The 22711-nt window shown below is 42.4% G+C and overlaps 1 protein-coding gene across 1 annotated transcript; it reads right to left on the reverse strand.

The window, feature by feature from the left end:
• Positions 1 to 12961: 12961 nt before the first annotated feature.
• On the reverse strand, positions 12962 to 14203 carry LOC141779857 (general transcription factor II-I repeat domain-containing protein 2A-like). Its single transcript, XM_074654882.1, has one exon. It carries the CDS (start codon positions 14201 to 14203, stop codon positions 12962 to 12964), a length of 1242 nt encoding a protein of 413 aa, XP_074510983.1.
• Between the last annotated feature and the right edge of the window lie 8508 nt (positions 14204 to 22711).

Genomic DNA, 22711 nt, shown 5'->3' on the forward strand with positions numbered 1-22711 from the left:
CCAGACTTTTAACTCCAGATGATCCCTGTGCGTGGTACATGCCCCCAGGACACCAAGCTGGCAGGACGCCCTGAGCATCCTCCATTAACGCAGCGTACTTTGGAACTTATGTTTGGTTTATTTTCTAAACAAACCTCTGACTTAAAATGGGGCCGTGAAAATCAGTGCATCAGAAACATGTGGTGGGCTACAGTGGACAGACGAGGGACCCTCTAAGAGGAAATCAGATTTCATTAATTAGTAAAAAGCCTCAACATCCTGTCTGTCTGATAAGCATGACTCAGATTCAGTGCTGTGTGGTAATGCTTAGCAGAAATGTAGGTTAACGTCCATGACAATGCCCTATGTACGTAGAGTAATGTTTTTTTTCTGCATTTTCAAAATAATTCAGAAGTTCCATCTGACAAAAATCTTACTGTTTGTGTTGTAGTACTGTAGTTTCTGCTGTACTGTTCAGTGGCCACTTTCAATCTGGTTTCTGACCTCTTCGGTACAAGGCTTCATCTTATGTCATGCAGAGGTGTAAAATTACCAAAACATTGTCATCTTCAAGTGATTCATCTTGATTCCTGACCACCGTCTTCAAAGACTTATTCTCTAAAGATCAATTTAAGTGCACACAGATGGTGAATACTGTGAGAAGTGGTTGAGTGGTATGCTGTTGCAGTGGGAGACTATGTACGTATGTAGAGAGGGTAGATGATGTAAAATCCCTCAGAGAGCAGCACACAGTAAGAATGAAAGATCATGTGGTAAACTCACAGAGGTGCCACAATGACGAATACAGCTTATTTTGAATGACACATGCCAAACTCAAACACGCAACAAAACAGGAAAAATGTAAATGTGCTCCATGCTCCTTCTCGTCATACTACAGATAATCTGAAACAGGGCTCACAATAAGAGAGCATTTTTTTTTTTTACCATAATTAAAATATAGAAATAAAAGGTTGTTATATCCAAAATAAACAGGAAATAACTCAGAATTAATGTCCTGTTTCAGCATATAAATTGCCGTCTTTATTACCATTCTGGACTGAATATTAATTCCCCACAACCTTGTCAGTCAAGAATGTGCTCTCACATGCTGTAGCAAACAGTAAACCTCTCGGCTTCTCTAAAATCTGTTTCAAACTCTGGATGCCTCTGATAACAAAAGAGATTTTTCTGGATCTCTTGTGTTCAGCTTGGAGTGCTGGCAATTAGTGATGCTCCTAACGAGTATTTCCCTGACGTTAAACGTCGATGAGTCTAAAAGTAAGAAAACACTCACAAATCAATCAAAATTAAGCACAATTTAATCTATAAGGTTTAACATTGAATGAAAAAATATTTTGTTCGTAGGCTATGTTTAAAGGTCCCATATCATGCTCATTTTCAGGTTCATACTTGAATTTTATGTTTCTACTAGAACATGCTTACGTGCTGTAATATTAAGAAAAACCTTTATTTTCCTCATACTGTCTGCTTGAATATACCTGTATTCACCCTCTGTCTGAAATGCTCAATTTTAGTGCATTTCAACGGAATTGCAACAGAATTGCGTTGCCTGGCAACAGTTTGGGTCCATGTTTACTTCCTGTCAGCTGATGTTATTTACATCCACTGCAACAGGAAATAAACTGGGACACATTTAGAATGTTTACGTTTAAAACCGTGAAATGGTCTATGTATTGTATATTTGTGACATCATAAATGGACAAAAATCCTAACGGCTTGTTTCAAACGCACAATTTCTGAATACAGGCTGTGTATTTCTCTGCATATTGAGCGCTTTGATACTCTCACAGTATTTATATCCTACTTAAACCTGCTTTATAATATAAAAGACATGAAAAGCTTACTTTTTACAATATGGGACCTTTAAGTCAAGAGCCATTTGGAATCGTTAATCACATTTTTCAATAACCAAATCGTATTTTAAATGCTGCTGAAATCAATATGTCCCCAGTGTCTGCTCCAGTCGACCGGTTAAGAATGCGTCTCACGAACACGGTGTGTCGTGTAATATTTGATGAAACGCCGTTGGCGACTGTGGTCTAAGAAGTAAGAAGAAGTGTTCATTGTTTGGCATTGCTTTTATACCATTAGTATCTTAGCATGCAAATGTGATTCATAGAGCTACCTGGCGTGAGCCCACTTCGTTGATTCATAACACGCTAGCTCGCTAGCTTTAGTCTGTGGCATATGTGCCAGCTAGCTAGTACCAACACAGTGTGACAGGAATGCATGTTATTTGAGTGTTTTAGGACATTTTTGTCAGAAATGAGAAGACAGAAAAATAAATACCCGAAGACCATGGCCAGATGTTTGAATTTTAGGAAGGTGTGCAGATATCTGCATAAGTTATGTTACTCCACTCCCCTGAGTGGACTGTGATCGTAATGGAAGTGGAATGGGGGGCATACAGGTCAGTTTTTTTGTACTGTCAGTGTCCCTCACATCAAACATCAAACATCAAACATCACACCAAAGCATGACAAACATACATATTTATCTTGTGAACCATCAGACCAAAGCATGACAAACATACATATTTATCATGTATGGAGTAAATCATACATATTCATTCATAAGTTCCTATATTAGAGATGTCAATATGCACATTCCTGCACTTTCAAATACAAATAAGACACAAAGTTTCCAATAGTTGCTATTACAAGCTGACTTACAGATCATGATAATTCACATGGATCACAGTGACAGATGTATGTAGTTTCAACATGTAAGGCTTCGTTCATTGACTCTGATGGGCAGCAGAGAGGAGAGGAGGAGAGAGTAGGGGAGTAGTTCCCCTCCTCACTCCTCGAAAGAAAAAAAGAATAGGACAGCTTATTCAGAAATAATGACATCAATTAAAATAAAGAAGTAAATAACAAAAGGCATCAATAGTACCTATAGTACTGCCTATCCAGCGGTCGGTGAAGGGTGTGAGAGGACACATCTTTTAGGAGTTTCTGAGTGAACGCTGTACTCTCTCTGTCCTATAATCCAAATGATAAACGGATGGTCCAGATGGAAGTGGTTCGGGAGTTTTGAGCCAGAATGAGGCTGCGTTGTGTTAAAAGGTGATGAAAATATCACAGAACAGAAGCAGAGGCTGCCGATGCAGGTCTTTCAAGGTGTTTATGAAGTCCAAATGTAAAAACTGGGAAAAGCAGGGAACCTGTCTATGAGACTGTGCTACTGTGTGTATGCTGAAATAGGGACATTTCCATCACTACCAGGACATACAGTTTATTGTTACTGTGACACTTTCATTTCAACAAATATACGGTACACACACAAAACCGGCTTGTTGGCAATGTCAGTTGGTCAGTTGAATCATCACTTTGGTCTACAGTGAAATATATAGACTACTATTGGCTGGATTGTTCTTACATTCTTCTGTACATTCCTGGTCCCCAGGGGATGAATCATACTGATTCCCTGACTTTTCCTCTCGTACCACCATGACATTGATATTTGTGGTTTTGAGTGAAATATCTCTACAACTTGGTAGGAACATTCATGTCACCCTCAGGAGGAATTGTAATAATTGAAAGGCTTAAAACTTTGAGTCTTCCTGTCTCTCTCCTGCAGCATGAACCTCACAGACAGCCATTGAAATAACACATATCATCTTATGAATTATATTTGCAAAGATATACTGTATCTGAAAGAAAGGTCATTCAGGAACCCCAGGCTTAACCCTTAAAGCGCATGGGTGTTTTTCAAGCATTCCTACATACCTTGGGTCTTTAGCGACCCGCTGCTTTAAATAACGAGGAATTGTAATTTCCTGACTTTTCCTCTAGCGCAATAATCATGTCAAAATTGTAATTGTCCAGTACATTGGTGGCCAAATACCTGCAAACTAATGATATTCCCATCAACACATAGTGGCATGCTAACATGCTAGACTAAGACAATGAACTTGTTGCCATTGTGAGCATGTTAGCATGCTAATATTGGTATGTAGCTCAAAGCACTGCTGTTCCTGAGCACAGCCGAGGGAAGGTGCTGTCAGTCCGTTTGATCTGTTCATCGGTGTGTAATATAGTTACATGTTGCTAAAGACCAGAGGTATGCATTCAAGGGTTAATAAAACTGATTATGTTCATTGAAAAGACCAATAATTTCCATGCAATGTCTGATATGAGCCAGCCTGGTGAATACATTGATTGGCTGGCCATCCTCCGTTGTCCACAGCTTAACTTTATTGTTATCAGTCATTGTTCAATCCTTTTTATTTCAATTAATCCAATAAGCCATTCATTTAAACATCTATAATAAGGCTATACTTAAGGGAAGCTATATGAAGATTACTTTCTCCTTATATGATATGCTGCCATCTTCTCTCAGCTTTATCATCTTCTCTCTCCACTGACAGCTCTCTCCTCCACCTCTTCTACCCACTTCTTACTTTCTCCCTGTTTATGTCTTCTCCCTCTACACACATTCTCCCACTTCTCCCTCCCTCTGATTCTGTTTATAAGATTCTTTTTCTCTGTTTCCTCTATTTGTTCATTAGTGAAAGCCTTCTTGATTTATGGTGGGTGTCACCAACAAGCAAATCCTCACATCTGGTCCGCTGCAGGACCTCTGTGGTGTACACACATAAACATGTAACGTTCTTAAGTGTGCACAAAACACAGAGCTGACAAGTTCACAAGTGCACAGCTGAATGCACATACGCAGCAATAAGAGCATACAGATACACTGATGTACTTGCAAATACAATCCACACACACACACACACACACACACACACACACACACACACACACACACACATGAGAACCGTTCCAACATGTAGTACGCACATCTTCATTCATCGCCATGACAATGATCAAAAACATTCCCACCCTTTCTTCTCCGTAAACCCCCTGAAGTCAATCACACACACGCACACACACAACAAGTGGAGTCATGAAACAGACCACAGCATACAGATCCGAGACCCTGAACAACAAAAACAGACTGTAGGTGTTTCCACACTGTGTGCAGGTCACTGGACAGTCGTGATGAATTACCAGGTTTTTTTGGTGTTTATGCAGGATGTTACACAAGCCGCCTTGTTGCTTACTGTAATGTCTGCAATTGAAAATCTAAACACCTACTGAATATTTGGTAAAAATGAGTTGGCTCTGATGTAATCTGTACAGTAAACAGTATGTATATATGTGTATGTGATTTCTAGGGCTTTTAATCTGATTAGCCCAGTTGACTATTAGCAGTCTGAGAGCATGCAGCCAGGCATAGTGATAACAAAGGAGAGCAGAGTTACTAAGAAGCAAATAGCAACTGTATTTTTGTACTATCCCTTTAATGTTGCTGCTTAGCATAATGTCCAGCGATGGTCATAAATATTAAACAAGACAAAGAGTCTACAGCCATGCTAACGGCTCTGTGAGGCTGCACTTCAGCATGCTAACATGCTGATTCTTAGCACGTATCATGCTTAGCATGTTTAGCATCTTGGATTAATGTGGTAGCTATCTAACCATAGACTGTATATAAGAAGTGGACGTAGTCAGCATGACGTCACCCATTGGTTTGTAGGCTGCTGCGAGTTTGGCATTTCGCCATCCTGGTATTAGGTCGTCGCCATCTTGGCTTTTTGGAAGCAGAAGTGACACGAGAGGGTGGAGCTAAGTACAACCAAACTTTTTAGGACTAAAGTGCTACAATTAACTTTCATGAACTGAAAACACACTGTGAAAGGGTTAAAGTTTTAAGACAAAATCACAGACAACTCCCAGATTAGACAACGCCGTGGTAGCGACCTGTCAATCACAATGTAGCCCCGCCCTAAAGCATCCCCTGCTTTATGGTCTGTTTGACTATAAATGGGACCATAATTCACTAAATGAACATCATGCTGTATTGAAGAAGACTTGAAACTAGTGATTGAGACCATAAACTCATGTTTACAATGTTTACTGAGGTAATAAATCAAGAGAGAAGTAAGCTCATTTTCTCATAGACTTCTATTCAACCACATTCTTTTTGCAACCAGAGGAGTCGCCCCCTGCTGGATATTAGAAAGAATGCAACTTTAAGGCACTTCAGCACTGGCTTCAATTTTCAGACCCAGAGGTTGCCCACTGCGTCTAACATTTGCACAAATTGAAATTTGAACCTGATGAAGGCACTAGAAGTAAAGTCAGGGGATCACCAAAGTGATATAATTCATGGACATGTCTGTACCAAATTTCATTCCATCCAATAGTTGTGAAGAAAAGCCACGAATAAACCACAAATGTCAACTTCATGGTGGTACTAATTCATTTTATTTACAGCCTAGTGAACAATTGTTGTCTTCGGGCTTGTAGAAAGTTATTTCAAGTCAAGAGTCAACAGATTTGTGACTCGAGTCCAAGTCATGTGAATCCACACCTCTGCTGTATAGTATTCAGTTATATCATCCTAATGGCCAAGATACTGTACAACTCAACAAAACATCCTCACGATGACATGAGTGCACTAACCTTTATCCTCTCTTCTTCTATCAGATTTTGTGTCATATTTCCACATGTTTAGGTTGAGAAATAAAAAATCACCCGCTCACATTTCTCATCTAATTTTCACAATAAGGTCATGTGGTGGTGTCACCTAGTCAGCGCCAAAACATCAGCTCAACTCAGCTCAGCTTTTTGTAGGTGTTTGAAACACAGCTGACACTGGAGCGACCCTCCTCCACCCTCCTATTTTCTCCATTTTAACGCCTCTTTATCTCTTTTTCTTTCTCCCTGTGTCTCTCTTCATTTTCGGTGTTTTCCTGATGGTTTGGACTCAGCGCTGTCACAACAAATACAACGTTGCCACGGTTACGTTTCTCAAAGTCCAAGGGAAAACGCAACAGAGCATCACTTCTGAGAAGGAGGACATTTTTAAATCCCTGGGCTACAAGTGTTGCTTAATGCTATATGATTCTTCGTAATAACTTTAAATGACTTGGCTTTTTCATTTTAAGATTATTTCAGTTTGGTAGGTGAAAGGATTTAAAAAGTAATGGCTTTGTTTCGGGCCGTCAATCAATTAAAATATTTAATCAAATTAATCACACATTTTTTATGTTTTAAATGTACCTTAAAGAGAGTTTTGTCAAGTATTTAATACTCTTATCAACATGGGAGTGGACAAATATGCTTCCTTTATACAAAAATATTTATATATGTATATATTTTAGAGCTGTCAAAGTTAACGCGATAATAACGCGTTAATGCAAATTCGTTGTAACGTCACTAATTTCTTGCAATTTTTAGGATTTTAAGTTTTAAAGCTAGAGTGAAGATATTGGCATCATATGAAACTAGAAAACCTGATGAATCCTTCAGTACCAACCATGTACGTGAGTTTGCCATGTTATGATTTGAGCATATTTGTTATGCTAAACCTGTGAGGGTTTCTGGACAATATCTGTCATTGTTTGGTGTTGGTAATTGATTTCCAATGATAAATATATACATACGTTTCTATAAAGCAAGCACTTTTGCCCACTCCCATGTTGATAAGAATATTAAATACTTGACAAATCTTCCTTTAAGGTACATTTTGAACAGATATAAATGTGTGATTAATTTGCGATTAATCGTGAATAACTCTGGACAATCATGCGATTAATCGCAAATAATATTTTATCAGGCAACAACAGCTGTCAGTGTGTCAGTGTGCTGACTTGACTATGACTTGCCCCAAACTGCATGTGATTATCATAAAGTGGACATGTCTGTAAAACACGTGGGTACCCATAGAACCCATTTACATTCACATATCTTGAGGTCAGAGGTCAAGGGACACCTTTGAAAATGGCCATGTCAGTTTTTCCTCGCCAAAATGTAGCGTAAGTTTGGAGCATTATTTAACCTCTTTCACGACAAGCTAGTAGGACATGGTTAGTATGATGGATTCATTAGGTTTTCTAGTTTCATATGATGTCAGTCTCTTCATTCTAGCTTTAAAACTGAGCCCGCTACAACCTAAAAACCACAAATTGCATTAATGCGTTAAAGAAATTAGTGTTAAAACGAATTTGCGTTAACACGTTATTATGGCGTTTATTTTTATAGCCCTAGTTTTGTAATGGTAATCGTCTGCCAAGTGCCACAAAAAGCAGAAACCTTAAAGTCTTTTCTGTTACGTCAACCTGTCTCTGTATGATTTTCCCAGATGATCTCACCTACCTGACACCACCTGACCACAATAGACGTCTGGTAAACGTAACATATGTCAAGTGTGTGAGGGCTGTGGTATGGTGTGTTTGTGTGTGTGTGTTAGGGAGAGTAAAAGAACAGCAGGGTTTAGGGCAAGCAAAGGAAATTTTAATTCACACTATATTCCTCACAGAATTTTTGATTTATGTACGTAAGAGCTTGATGCCTCTTGGCTTGACTATAACTGTGTGCGTGCTGCGCTGTGTGTGATCATGTTGTGGGAGAGTCTGCTGAGCTGAGGGACTGAGGTGTGGCCGGGTTAAGAGGTTAAAGGTGGTCTCATATTCTGGAGTCTCTGGTCCTTCCCTGGAGATGAGGAAAAACAAGTGAAGCTTTCATCATACAACTACTTGCAATGACATTTCAGAAAGCAGGAGCTTAATATGAAACTACAGTGTTATTTCCACAATCTTTCTACATTTCAACTTCACTGAACTGCAGCTACTGTACATGGCTAAAATGTTCTTTATTAACTGTCACTCACCACCTTTTCATAAAAATGTGTCTGCAATTTTTCATCTGGGTGCAGAGATTTTCCCACCATGTAACAACAGAAAACTAAAATAGACTGATTACAAGTAGACTAGAAGAGTTGAGGTCCCCTCCTCTCTTCTGAAGTTCCCACAGATTCATTCTTCAAGATGACAGAACAGACTGGAATAACAGAAATACTGTAGCTTCGCATTCTCACCATCACTTCCATTTACTCTCAGGATCCGCTCCGGCCTAATTTGGTCTTTAGAAAGAAAACTCACCTCCTCGCATGCTGTTGGATATTACTGTCTGCTGGCGTTTTTTTGAGTAGTTTACATAACCTTGTGTCAAATTCCTCCTTCTGATTACAACATTACGTAGCACCACTTCAGCTCTCTGTTCTTGTGCGGTGAAGGTTAACTTCTCATGCCTCGAGTGTCGGCGCACGTGCTTGTGTGTATGGTTGTGAAAGTGCTGGTACTTACTCTTTATTATATGTGGCTAGTGTCATGGCAAAGTAAATAACATTACAGGTCTGAGTTTCATGCCGTGTGCATATACAAACACTTGAGGTGTGTGTGGGCTCAGGAAGGGTGATGGGTCATTGTGGTCAAGTCTTTTGAAGCTGAAGTCTTTGGACTATCACTGTGGTTTTAAAACTGGTATTATTATGGTATTTCTGCACAATACAAAGAGAAAACCTGTCAGATTTTACCACATCAAAGCCACATCATCATCATGGTTAAGGTAATGGTTTAAGCAATAGCACATGTGCAACAGAGGTAATCTGCTCATCACCACTGTTGTTTCATTTTTGGCCCTTATAGCTGACATTTATTTACTTTTTTATTTATTTATTCTGCAGACCGAAGTAAATAAGGTAACTCCCTCCAACAATGAGGCAGCACAAAGGAAAATAGTTTACATTGAGATTCCCCAACGTTGTAGTGATGATAGGGCTAGTCGATGTTCATCGGCAGACAGTTGTGAACGAGAAGGTTTGTATACCTGAATGAGGAAGTTCAAGTAAGTGGATGCTGTGTTCGTTTAGGCAATCATTAGTGACTTGAATTTATTGCGAGCAGCGACATGAAAAGAGGAGTGACGAGCTGTTTTTTGGCAGGAAGGATAAATAGAGCTGGGTATCATCAGCGTAGCGATGGTAAGAAAAAACATATGTGCAGATAATCGGACCAATGGAGGTGGTTTATATTAAGAGAAGGCGTTTAAGCACAGATCCTTTCCAAGTGGAAAGAAAGTGATGCTTTTCCTTGCCATGCCACTTTGAACAATTGTTCTGTGATGTAGGACTCAAACCAAAGTTGGATCGTACCCGAGATGCCTAGTTGGGACAGGGTTGACATGAGGATTTGGTGGTTCATATCGTCAAAGGCTGCTGACAGGTCCAGCGAGATGAGAACTGGTCATCAGTTCTCACTGACGTGTTACATAATTTGTGGCAATTCTTACTAGTAAGAGTGTCATCTAGATTGGCTAATGCTGTTGACTCAAACAGTCATAACGGGGCTAGACAGTAAAGCCGGCCACACATGATCAGCAGTAAAATCGTTCTGCACCGGCTGTGTCATTGTCTTCTTATGGGGAGAGTGTTGCCGAAATTGCCGCTGAGCGCGGCTGTACTGTTCTCTCTATGTGTTTTACTCCCAAAGTGTTAACATAGATAAACAGCCAACCAAACTCCTTTTCAAGAGCCAGGAAGTGAGCAAGCTTGCTCCTTTAATGACTTCTTTCACAGCAGGTCAAGTCAGGATGACACGTTGAATTGGAGTGAAACTAGAAAAGAAAATACAAAAGATGTACTTAATGAACTGCTATGACAAAAACAGGTAAATATAAACCACCTACCATTAACTTGTAAATTCAATAGGTATGTAACAGGTAAGTATAAGCAGTAAAGTTGTCTCATGAGCATCAACACATAAAGTTATTATATTTGTACAATCTTAGAAAAATGGCCATTAAAATCATCAATATCAATTCTCAAACATGTAAAGAACATATATCACTTACAGCAGGGGTTCTCAACCTTTTGCAACTGAAGGCACACTTGTGATTGTCAAAACATTTCCGAGGCACACCTTCCCAAATAAATGAGTAAAAAACCTAACATGTTGATACAACAAATAATAAACTGGGCTGTAGATATGTGTTATGCCACTGTCAGCTGTAATGACCAAAATACATATTCTGCTTACCCTCAGTGAGACACTTGGGCTTGCCTCTGGGAAATAATGAGATCAAGTCGTGGTGGGATGGGTGAGAGGCTGACACTCAGAGTAGCATTCAAAGTTGCTTACAGTTTGTTCTTTGCCTTTGATTTTGGGTCACACTTAATCAACGCGCCTTCGGGGTACCGCACATGCGCAGTAATATCTGCTCTGCACTCGCCGAAATTGAACCGATCGCAACGCACGACCGCAGCTCCAGTTACACTGCGCATGTGTTATACCCAATACAAGACCCATGTCCGCCCGTGTCTCAGCCTCCTTCAATAGGCTTTGGTTTTACGGCAGCTGGCATCTTACCTCCTTTAGGTTTTACCTGTTCACTTTGCTAAATAATAAAAAATAATCTAGTACCACTGCCTCCGCGGCACACTAGATGGCGCTCTGTGGCACACCGGTGTGCCGCAGCACACTGGTTGAGAATGGCTGACTTACAGCCATTGCTTTCTGAGGGATTCATATGAAGGATTACGCTGGATTTAACATGAGAAACCATACAACTGCAGCCATGTTCTTTCTCTGTTTTCAGGTCTTCTCTATACTTCCTACTTCCTGTTACCCGCTTCCTGTTTCCACTATCTTTCCAGCTTTCAAAATAAAGCTCAACAATCTTTTCTAAGAATAACAATACAAACACAATTTTAACAGTCAACTTGGTCTTTTTAGCATGTTAAACACATTCAAGGCAGAACACTCCCCGTCTGGCATTTACTGGTGCCACTCAACTGTCCGTACTTGAACTTTGACCAGGTTCCGATGTGCTGTGTGCCACTTGCGCCTTGGCTGAAGAGTGTGGAGATACTCGTTTCTCCATCGGGACCAGAACTCATTTGCTAGCACCTGCACCTGTTTCCACTGACACTTGAAAAGATCCTTTTCATTGAAGCTCCCAGCTGGAACAGGCACACCTGGTGAGTGAGTCAGGTTAGTATGTCCTGATTGCAACAACATGGAGTCAAGAATCCTTCGGGTTACGCCAATGATGCGCTCCCAGAGTCCCCCCATGTGGGATGCATGTGTGGGAGTGAATTCCCACGTACAACCAGTCTCGTAAAGGAATTTAAGAATGTTGGCTTGGCTTGTATCATCTCGTCCCATGCCCAGTTCAAAACTGGCTCCAATAAAGTTCGTACCTCTATCCGATCTCAGCTGCTTAGCCGGCCCTCTTAATGCAAAAAACCTTTGCAAGGCGTTGATGCAACTGTCAGTGTCCATGGACTCTATAACTTCCACATGTATGGCTCTGGTACTCATTCACGTAAAAAGTATGGCCCATCGCTTACTCTGAGCCGCTCCACCTCTTGTGCGTCAGGTGACCACATTCCAAGGACCGAAAACATCCAAGCCCACATACATGAATGGTGGGGATGAGCTCAGACGTTCTGGTGGGAGGTCGGACATCTTTTGGGTCTCGAGTTTTCCCCTCAGCTTGCGGCATGTGACACAGTGTTGAACAACCGAACCTATCAGTCTTTTGCCAGCAACAATCCACAGGCCAGCAACCCTGACTGCGCCCTCCGTGAACTGCCGCCCTAGGTGTTTCACCTTTGTGTGGTAATGACTCACCAATAATCTTGTGATATGACTTTGTTTTGGGAGAATGATTGGGTTTTTCACCTCAGGACTGACTGATGCATGTCTCAGACGTTCTCATGTCCGCAAGAGATCATCACGCATGAAAGGATCGAGATCCAGGATTGCACTTGATCTTGGGATAGCTCTGTTCTCTTGTAGTGCCGCATACTCTTCTGGATAAGCATCCCTCTTGACAGACTTGAGTATGACCAGCTTTGCCGTTTCCAACTCTTCTGGAGTGCGAGGTTTGTTGCACTGATGCCATCCTTTACATCAGTGGTCTCAAACTCAATTTACCTGGGGGCCGCTGGAGGCAGAGTCTGGGTGAGGCTGGGCCGCATCAGGTATTCCACAAAAAAAGCGTTGTTAAAAAAAAAACAATCTTCTCAAACGTCATTATTAACAGTTCTTTAACTTGAATGGGTTCTTCTGAACATGAACGGTTCTTCTGAACATGGCTTCTCTTGCCTACTCCTTGCTGCCAGAGACCTGGCAGCGCTTCCTCTCACATAGCTGAGCCACATTTGGCTTGAGGGAGGAAGCAGTTGAGACCCTCAGTATGGCTTGAAGATGATCATCAGTAAGTCTGGACCTGTACTTGGACTTAATGAAGTTCATGGTGGAGAAGAGCTTTTCGCACAGATATGTGCTCCCAAAAAGGCACATGGTCCGCTTGAACATTCGGGAAAGCTCAGGGAAGCTGGGGGGCAATTCTCTCAAAAATTGCCCAAGCTGGTCTGCTTTTCCACTCACCTCCCTGAACTTGGCTTTGAGGTCAGAGTTGCACTGCAGGTCAATGAGCTCCATTTGAAGCACAGGAGGGGCATCTTGCACATCGAAGGAGAAGGGGTCTGCAAAAATTTGAAAAGTGGCTCTGTGCGTCTTGAAGTCTGCAAATCTGTGATCAAATTCCTCCTGTAGCTTCACAATGGCATCAAAATACTTCTCACCACTGAATGGTGTGCCTGCATCCACGAGTGCCTTGCATGCTGGGAAATGGCAAAGGTTTGTCTGAGAGAGCTGGGCTTTCCATAACACAAGTTTTGTGGAGAATGCTCTCAAGTTGTCATAGGCAGCACTGACGAGCTGCCCCTGGCCTTGTAACTTCTTGTTCAGTACATTCAGCTCATGCGTGATGTCAACAAGAAAAGCTAAGTCCATGAGCCATTTGGGATCACTTAGCACAGGAACAGCCACCCCATCCTTCTCCATGAAGGCTTTCACTTCTGCTCTCAACTCAAACAATCTCTTCAAGACGTTTCCCCTGCTGAGCCAACGTACCTCGGTGAAGTAGAGCACATCCTCATATTCCGACTCCATTTCCTGTAAAAAAGCACGGAACTGCTTTAAGCCCCTGGATCTGATTTGGTTGATGCATTTCACAACGACAGACATCACATTGTCAAACTTCAGGCATTTGTTGCAAAGGGCCTGCTGATGGATAATGCAGTGCAGAGCAATGGCCTCCTCCACACCCTCCTCTTCCAGTTTTCTTTGAACAAGTGCCACCAGTCCATTTTTCCTCCCTGTCATTGATGGCGCTCCTTCGGTTGTTATTCCAACAAACCTCTTCCATGGCAAACTGGCATCCACAATGGCATCACACAGCTGGCGAAATATCTCCTGAGCGGTGGTCTGGCCATGCATTGGAATTACTGTGAGCAACTCCTCCATCACTTCAAAATTGTCATCAACACCACGGACATACATTGCGAGCTGGGCAGTGTCAGTGCTCTCATCAAGAGCGACTGAGTATGCATGGAAACATTTGGCTTTCTCACGCAGTTGATCATAAATGTTACTTGACAGGTCAGAAATGCGCTCTGCCACGGTGTTGGCAGAAAGGCTGATGTTGCTAAACTGACCCTTCTTTTCCGGACAGACTATACTTGCAGCCTGTAATATGCACTTTTTGACAAACTCGCCTTCTGTGAATGGCTTTCCCGCCTTAGCAATCATCTCACTAACCACGTAGCTAGCTTCGACTGCTGCATTATTCTCTTTGGTTGCTTTCTTGAAGAAATCTTGTTGCCTCAGTAGACATGTTTTAAAGGTCACCTATTATGCAAAATGCACTTTTCCATGTCTTTTAAACATCAATATCTGTCCCCAGTGTGTCTACAGGCCACCATAGTATCATAAAAGACCATCCTCTCTCTTTTTCTCCTCCTCCGTTTGTCCGGAAATGGGTGCAGAAAAAAAATTCGCTTTTTTCCTTGTATTCTGACGTCATTAGAGAATGCAAGTCACGTGAGGGTTTCCTGGTCGAACCAGAGAGAACCTTCAGTAGCTGACCCCGCCCCACAGCGCGTCACTGTCTCTCCTCCTCAACCGAACTTGAGCAAAGTAGCTCCTACAGTTAGTCTGCAAGAACCAGCAGAACATGCTTCATGTACTCCCATCATCTAAATATAACATGTTCTTTCACAAAGGCTTTATGTAATTACACTGTTTAAACAGATGATATTTATATATTATATATATTTGATGTCATGCATGTAGCAGATTACAGGTAGTAAATAGTGACTTGTAAGCAACACAACACATTTCTGTTTCACAGTCAAACTTTATTTGAGTAGACAGATGACAATATTAATTATTCACAGCATTTGTAATCATCAGTTATGTTAACATGGTACAGGAGAAAGTCTTCAGCTCTGGTAAACTATGGTAAGCTAAGCTCCGGTGGTCTGTAGTCATGGTAACACAGAGACAGCTACTACTGTAAATAATATACCATTACTCTGATCTTCCATACATTTATCTTTTAGCAGAAATAATGAACTGACTACTGTTTCACATCTTCTATTTTCCACCCTGATGGTCGCTGTGTTTACACACCGTGTCATAGCGGTAGCATGTAGCTAACCCGTTAGCATGTAGCTACATGCTAACGGGTTAGCTACATGCTACCGGGTTAGCTTTGTATCTCCATGTAAACAGAGCCATCTGCTCTCAGCTGTCTGCTCTCCTCTGGGATGATTCTGTCGGTCATTTCTCACAGATGGATCTGTAAAGACAGACGTAAAACAGAGTGTATGTTTACGGTTTACAGAGTTGATGCATGAGGTAAACACTGAGCTAACTAACAGAGATATAAATAGTATTATTTACCTGAGAGAAACCGTGAGGAAAACCTGGAATCTGGACCGCAGATGTTCATCATGTGTCGCCGATTTCTGATCAGATTCCTCCGGTAACGTGCGCTGGGTGAAGTTTCTGGTTTATAAACTTTAAAGTGGTTTATAAACTTTATTCTAGCTGCTATCTCTCCACTCCTCTCTCTCTCTCTCTCTCTTCTCCGGGAGGGATGGGGAGGGTGACGCTGTTGTTGAGGACGTTTGATTGACAGAAAACGCTGACCAATCAGAGCAGAGTGGGAGGAGACAGAGGCTACAGACACAGAAATCAGCACTTTTGGAAATGGGCTGAAACAGAGGTTATAGAGACATGCTGGAATGCATGATCTGATTGTTTTTTTGAAAAAAAAACTTCAGAGACATGGTTTGGAGGTGTCTGAGACCTATAATAACTAGTTTAAATGGAGTATAATATGTGACCTTTAAGATTGGCAACCCGGTTGGCTCTATCATCTCCCTGGTATTTTGCATACTCCTCAGCATGCCTAGTTGAGTAATGACGTTTCAGGTTGTATTCCTTGTGCACCGCAACTTTCTCTGTGCAAATAAGACACGTCGGGGTGTCCCTGTGCACAACAAAGAAATATTGCGTCTCCCACTTTTCCTGAAATTGTCTGTGCTCGTCACCAACCTTTCTCTTCACTGCAGGCTTTGAAAAAGACATGATTGGGGCTGTGTGACAAGATATATAGTATATTCATTCCACTTGGTGTCATTCCACTTGGTGTCACATTCCACTGCTGTGTTTGTGTTGCTCTGCAATTACACCACCAAACCGCTAGTTGGCGGCGGCGTCTCTATGAGTTTCCTTCTTCTTCTTCTTCTTCTTGTACTACAAACAGAAACTGAGCGGAGTTGGAGCTAATAACTGTTGAACCACAGAACTTTTACTGACATTACTGGAATGCCGAAAAGAGAAAATATATCTGAGTCGATTTGTGTGAACAATCATTGAAAAGATCGAGGCAGAGAGAAGTTGAACTTTCTGTGGTTGTCCGGGGTCCTGGCCGCTCAGCATCGCTGAGAGACTGGACCAATCACAGCTGCGTCGCCGCGACGTGTAGTTACATTTCTGGAGAGGTGCACGTCAGGCTACGGCGTCGATTCAACGCAGAAGTATAAATCAAGCTTTAATCAAGCTTATGCGATGTTACACGGGCGCCGCCATAGTTGTTGTGAAATGTTTCTCTGCTTGCATCAAGCCCGGCCGATTGCCCGCCCCCGGGAGCCATATACCCCACTGTGATTGGTAGGTTCGTTCAGCTCGGGCTCACGCGACAAAGGGACCTTCCACACACAACGCGGCAAAGTGCCATTCACATAAAACTCGCGGGCCGCACTAACATTAAACTTTCATATCAAGGTGGGGGCCACAAAATATCGTCTTGCGGGCCGCAATTGGCCCGCGGGCCGCGAGTTTGAGACCCGTGCTTTACATGTAACTGATGAGTCTGTCCTGTATGAACGAGCCTGATGGATCAAGAAGGAAACTGCTCTCAGCAGAGACTCCTAGATCGAGAAGCACTGGAACCGTTCTGAGGTAAGTTTACCTTCACTTATGCAAGTAACAGGAGTGGTCAGCTGAGGTCTCACATTCACATCTGTTTTAGGATCCACTAGTTCGAAAGACTCATGTTTTTCAAGCTGGTGTGGTTTGTGAAGGAACTTTGGTCCTGTAAACGACATGGTGTTAGTGAGTCTTGATGCAGGTACAGACCTTGTGGCCAGATCAGCTGGATTCTGATCTGTAGGCACGTAGTGCCACTGTTTTGGAGAAGTTGTCTGGCGTATACGGTGAACACGATTGTGCACGTATATAAAGAATCGCTTGGAGTCGTTGTGAATATATCCAAGGACGACTTTGCTATCACAATAAAACTTGAAAGCATCTGGCTCGTGGTCCAGCTCGTCGAGGATCAACTCAGCCATTTCAACGGCCAGCACAGCTCCGCATAGTTCGAGGCGTGGGATAGTTACTTTGCCTTCCCGAGCACAAAGCCAACTCTACACTGTCCGTTGTCAAAGAGCTTCTCCATAAAAGCAACAAACTGTTCTTTAATTTCAGGATTTCTGTTCAATGTACGTTGCAAAGAATGGAGACTGGAGAGGGCTTGAGCACGGTTATTTGGAAGGCGTGGTCTGGGTGACCTGAACGGAAGAGCTGCGATCCAATAGTTTTGCTCATCTCGTCCTCGAAAGACAAGGCAGGTTTGTTATCGTTCTCTGTTCTCACAAACACATCTTGTCCAAGTTTGTCTTTAGCAAGGACACCAGAAGCAGGATAGTTGGACAGATGAGTGGAGGTACAGTGTCTGTGCTCCCCGCCGTAGCCTACTCTCTCCTTCACGCAGATGTGATTCTGACAGGGTGTCAGAAAAGATGGACGTCCATTCTGCAGGACATTGGTCTTAAAAACAGATACAGTGGGCTTGTGGGCACTGTCGATGCAAACCTCCCCTACAATCACCCACCCTAAGTCCAAACGCTGGGCAAAAGGGGCGTTGTGGGGCCCATTGATTTGTTGTCTCACCTTGTGAACACGTATGAGGTCTCTCCCCAGTAGGATTAAGATCTGGGCTTTAGAATCGATCTCTGGGATGTAAGGCACCACGGATCTCAAGTGAGCATGGTAGGGCGACCTCTGGTGAAGGGATTTCTGATCTGTTGCTCATGACCTTGTTACATTCAATGAGTGGAGGTAAGTCCAAACACACTTCATCATTCATTGCTTCAATCAGAAAACTGAATGCCTTCCTTCCAGTCATTTCAGTGGTTCCAACACAGGTCCTCATCAGGTAAGGTGCAAGGCTACCGTGGACATCAAAGAGCTGGAAAAACTCAGATCTGGCCAGCGAGCGATTGCTCTGGTCATCGAGGATGGCATACATTTTGACTGAGCGTTCTCGTCGCCCTTGTGGAAAAACTTGCACCAAACATATCTTTGCACACGATCGCGTTGGGAGACCTTCTCCGCAGACCTCAGTGCACCTGGAGGTTACCTCTGCAGGAGAGCTGTTTTGCTGCTTTGTGTCTGACTCCGTTGCAGGAAACACTGCGGGTGAGATGGTAGTATCTGGGTGCATGGTCCGCATGGTGCATGGTCTGGGTGCAAAGTCCGCAAAGAAGGAGAAAGGTGGAAAGCAAACCCTGTATTGTTCTTTGTAATGTGAACCAGCAGACAGACATTTTTCTTGTAAGCTTAGTGGCAGCTTCTTAACAATGGGGTTAATTCCTCGAGGTGTGTCAAGATAGCTCAGTCCTGGAATGTACCCATTCTCCTTGACTGAGAGTAGCTTCAAGAGCAGGTCGCTAAGTTCTCTTAGCTTGATGTTATCTTTCGAAGTGAGATGAGGAAAGCTGTCCAGTCGCTTAAATAAAGCACTCTCTATCACCTCCGTGGTAGCATACCACTCTTGGAGTCTGGTCCACGATAACTCGAGTGCAGCTTGAGGGTTGGTGATGTGGACGGCGCGTATTCTTTTAACTTGTTCAGATGACTCCTTTTCAAGCCATTTTACAAGTAGACCTAACTCCTCACTGGCTGTTAACTCTAAGTCCTGAGTGGCATTAAGGAAGGAGAGCTCCCACGCTCTGTAGCTCTCAGGCTGGTCATCGATTTTAGTGAGCCCTGTGGTTACCAACTCCCTGCGGGCGAGATACTTAGCAAAGTCTACCATGTTAGCAGCTGGAGCAGTAGAAGAATCCTGTGTGTTGTTCCTTGTAAAACGGTTTGGATAGCTTGCATGTCTGAATGAAGCAGAGTCCTGCTCCAAATATGTTTTAAAGGAAGATTGGGGGTTCTGAGGGTGTGAGCTGGGAGGCTTAGGCAGATGTGTCTGGTGCTCAAGTGCTGGTAAGTACTCACTCTGCTGTGTATCTCTTGTGGACGTGACATCACAGTGGTATGCAGGGGTTAATGCAGGGGCTTCCTGCTTTCTCTTTAAGGAGAGGAGGAGCTTTATCTGGATTGGGTGTGGCAGATTTTAAAGCTGACCTGAACCTGATGTTCCAAATAGGCCTCTGTACGTTGTCTTATTGTCTGCGGTGAGACGCTACTTTTGGCGCTGCACATAGCCTCACATTCTGTCCCTGCTGCAACTTCTAAAACTTCAGCCTCTGCGTTGGCAGCATTAGCTGCTTTTTCCAGTTCTAGTGCTTCCAAATCTGCCTCTAATGTAGCCTTTTCCAAATCCAATTTGGCTCTCTGTTTCTTCAATTTTAACTCCTTTTGTGCAAATGTGACCCTGGTTCGGGCAGCTTCGGCTTTTGCTCTAGCTTTAGCAGCAGCGCTGGCTACGGAAGACTTGGAGGAGGATGTGTATTTGGAGCTGAACACTGATGACACTTTCTCATCTTTTTCTGTCGCCTGAGCTTCCATAACTGTGGCGGATAAATCCTTCTAATTCATGGCTTTTCACTGTACTGTTCTCTGTATGTGTTTTACTTCCAAAGTGTTAACATAAATAAATAGCCAGCCAAACTCCTTTTCAAGAGCCAGGAAGTGAGCGAGCTTGCTCCTTTAATGACTTCTTTCACAGCAGGTCAAGTCAGGATGACACATTGAATTGGAGTGACACTAGAAAAGAAAATACAAAAGATGTACTTAATGAACTGCTATGACAAAAACAGGTAAATATAAACAACCTACCATTTATTTGTAAATTCAATAGGTATGCAACAGGTAAGTATAAGAAGTAAAGTTGTCTCATGAGCATCAACACATAAAGTTATTATATTTGTACAATCTTATAAAAATGCCCATCAAAATAATCAATATCAATTCTCAAACATGTAAAGAACATATATCACTTACAGCCATTGCTTTCTGAGGGATTCATATGAAGGATTACGCTGGATTTTAACAAGAGAAACCATACAACTGCAGCCATGTTCTTTCTCTGTTTTCAGGTCTTCTCTATACTTCCTACTTCCTGTTACCCGCTTCCTGTTTCCACTATCTTTCCAGCCTTCAAAATAAAGCTCAACAATTTTTTCTAAGAATAAAAATACAAATACAATTTTAACAGTCAACTTGGTCTTTTTAGCATGTTAAACACATTTAGGGCAGAACAGCGGCGCTCAAGGTTAAAATTATTTCAACTTTAACTTTCAAAGCGCAACCAATGAGAAAACAGCTGCAACTTTTGTTGTTGCCTAGAAACATTGAATGGCGTTCCTTGTAAACTTTTGATGACATATTATACCTGCACTGCGCTTAGCCTCAGTGCCCTATACCTCGCGGTGAGCAAAGACCAAATTTCTTATCAGGTGAAGGCAGCTTAAGGTGGCGGCGGCTGTGGCTCAGAGGGTAGAGCAGGTTGTCCACCAATTGGTTTGATCCCCGGCTGCTCCGGGTCACATGTCAATGTCTCCTTGAGCAAGGCACTTAACCCCAAACTGCTCCCAGAGGCATAGCCATCGGTGTGTGAATGAGTATTTAGATTAGATCCTGATGGGCAAAGTTGGCACCTTAGTAGCCTCTGCCATCAGTGTATGAATGTGTGTGTGAATGGTGACATATAGTGTAAAGCGCTTTGAGTGGTCAGAAGACTAGAAAAGCGCTATATAAACGCAAGTCCATTTACCATTTAAGGGTTTCCAGGTTGCCATTAGCACCCAATTCTTGGCCTTTGGGCTTTTATTCTTTTATGTTAAATTTCCATAATAAAGCTGACGTGTAACTGCGTAGTATCTTAATAACAAAAAATATAAGGTGACTAAAAATGGCAACCATATTTTCGGTTTCTGCAACCAGAAGCTGATGCCTGGTCGCCAGCGTGGCAACCACTTTAAAAAGTAAGCGTTGAGCCCTGCATAACCTTCAATGCATTGGCATAGTTAGATGCAGTGGGACTGTCAAAATGAGAACCCACAGGGTGAGAAAATACGTAGTCTGTAGTCCCCTCCCTTGTTTTCCCAAGAGTTCCTCCTCTGGACCCCTCTGAGGGGTCTCTGAGGCTATCCAGGTTCAAACACACACACACACAACCATGCACGGATACAAACACACATACACTCACACACATAAGCACAAATGTGCTAATGCATATCTCCAAGTTGACATACGGACGTTTGGCCCTCTCGAGGATACTGTAACAACACACATGCAACCTCTCTTGAGCCAGTGGGAATGATGTAAGTTAAAGCATACAAACAATGCACACACACCAAATCCCCTCCCTGGTCAAACCTATAAAACGTGATATGGACACACTCAGCTGAAGCCGTGTTAAATGTAGACGTAGAAGCTGTGTTTCCACTGGGGCTTAAATAAAGATTTTACTGCAGTCGAGGAACAGTTTGAATTATTAACCTATTTCAACACCATGAGCTGCTCGAGTCTCATCAAAGACCGACTCTCAGTTTTAGTGTTACTCAGTGAAAACACAACACAAACTAAATTACAGCCGATAGTTGAATGGGAGTTTGATAAACACTAAGATGTCCTTTCTTAATCCATAATTTGAAATGACAGTATAATGGTTCCTAGGAGGACAGTGGAAACTGAACTTAGGAGAAGGTTGACATCAGGTCCTGTATGTAATGGGTTTTGCTTTAAACATATCCTGGAAAGGCTGGTGAGCTCATGGAAAACCTTGATCTTTTACAAAGAGTCTGCAGATCCCAGCTGCTTTTCTGGCTTCCCTTTAATGGCTGAATCACAGGATGGCAACAAACTACTGAAATGCTTTCGGGGGGCAGCAGTAGCCAGATGATTAGTAGAAGAGACGTTTACGTGGAAGGTAGCCAGCTTAAATTCCAGGAAGGGCTGGAAAAGTCTGTGTGGTGGATGTGACTGAGCACAAGATCCTATTTTCTCCTTTAACAGCTTCTGCTAGAGTGTCCATCAGCAAGGCACTAAACAGCTGCTTACTCCAAACAGATGAATACTTTGTTAATTTGGATGGGTAAATTCTTATTCCATGTCCTTTACATTCAAAGTAAGTACCAGTCACTTTTGTTATTAAATCCAAATAAGTAAAATGACAGGGTTTCTGTACATTCCAATATAATAACTGAACATATTCTTTAACCCTCTGGGGTCGCGTCAGTCACACGCATTTGCAAAAGCACTCAC

The sequence above is a fragment of the Sebastes fasciatus genome, chromosome 12, assembly GCF_043250625.1.
Source record: "Sebastes fasciatus isolate fSebFas1 chromosome 12, fSebFas1.pri, whole genome shotgun sequence".
In the NCBI taxonomy this organism is placed as follows: Eukaryota; Metazoa; Chordata; class Actinopteri; order Perciformes; family Sebastidae; genus Sebastes; species Sebastes fasciatus.

What these genes read in the sequence shown, in the direction of transcription:
- LOC141779857 (XM_074654882.1), bottom strand. Translation starts at nt 14,203, where the DNA reads ATGTATGTCCGTGGTGTTGATGACAATTTTGAAGTGATGGAGGAGTTG.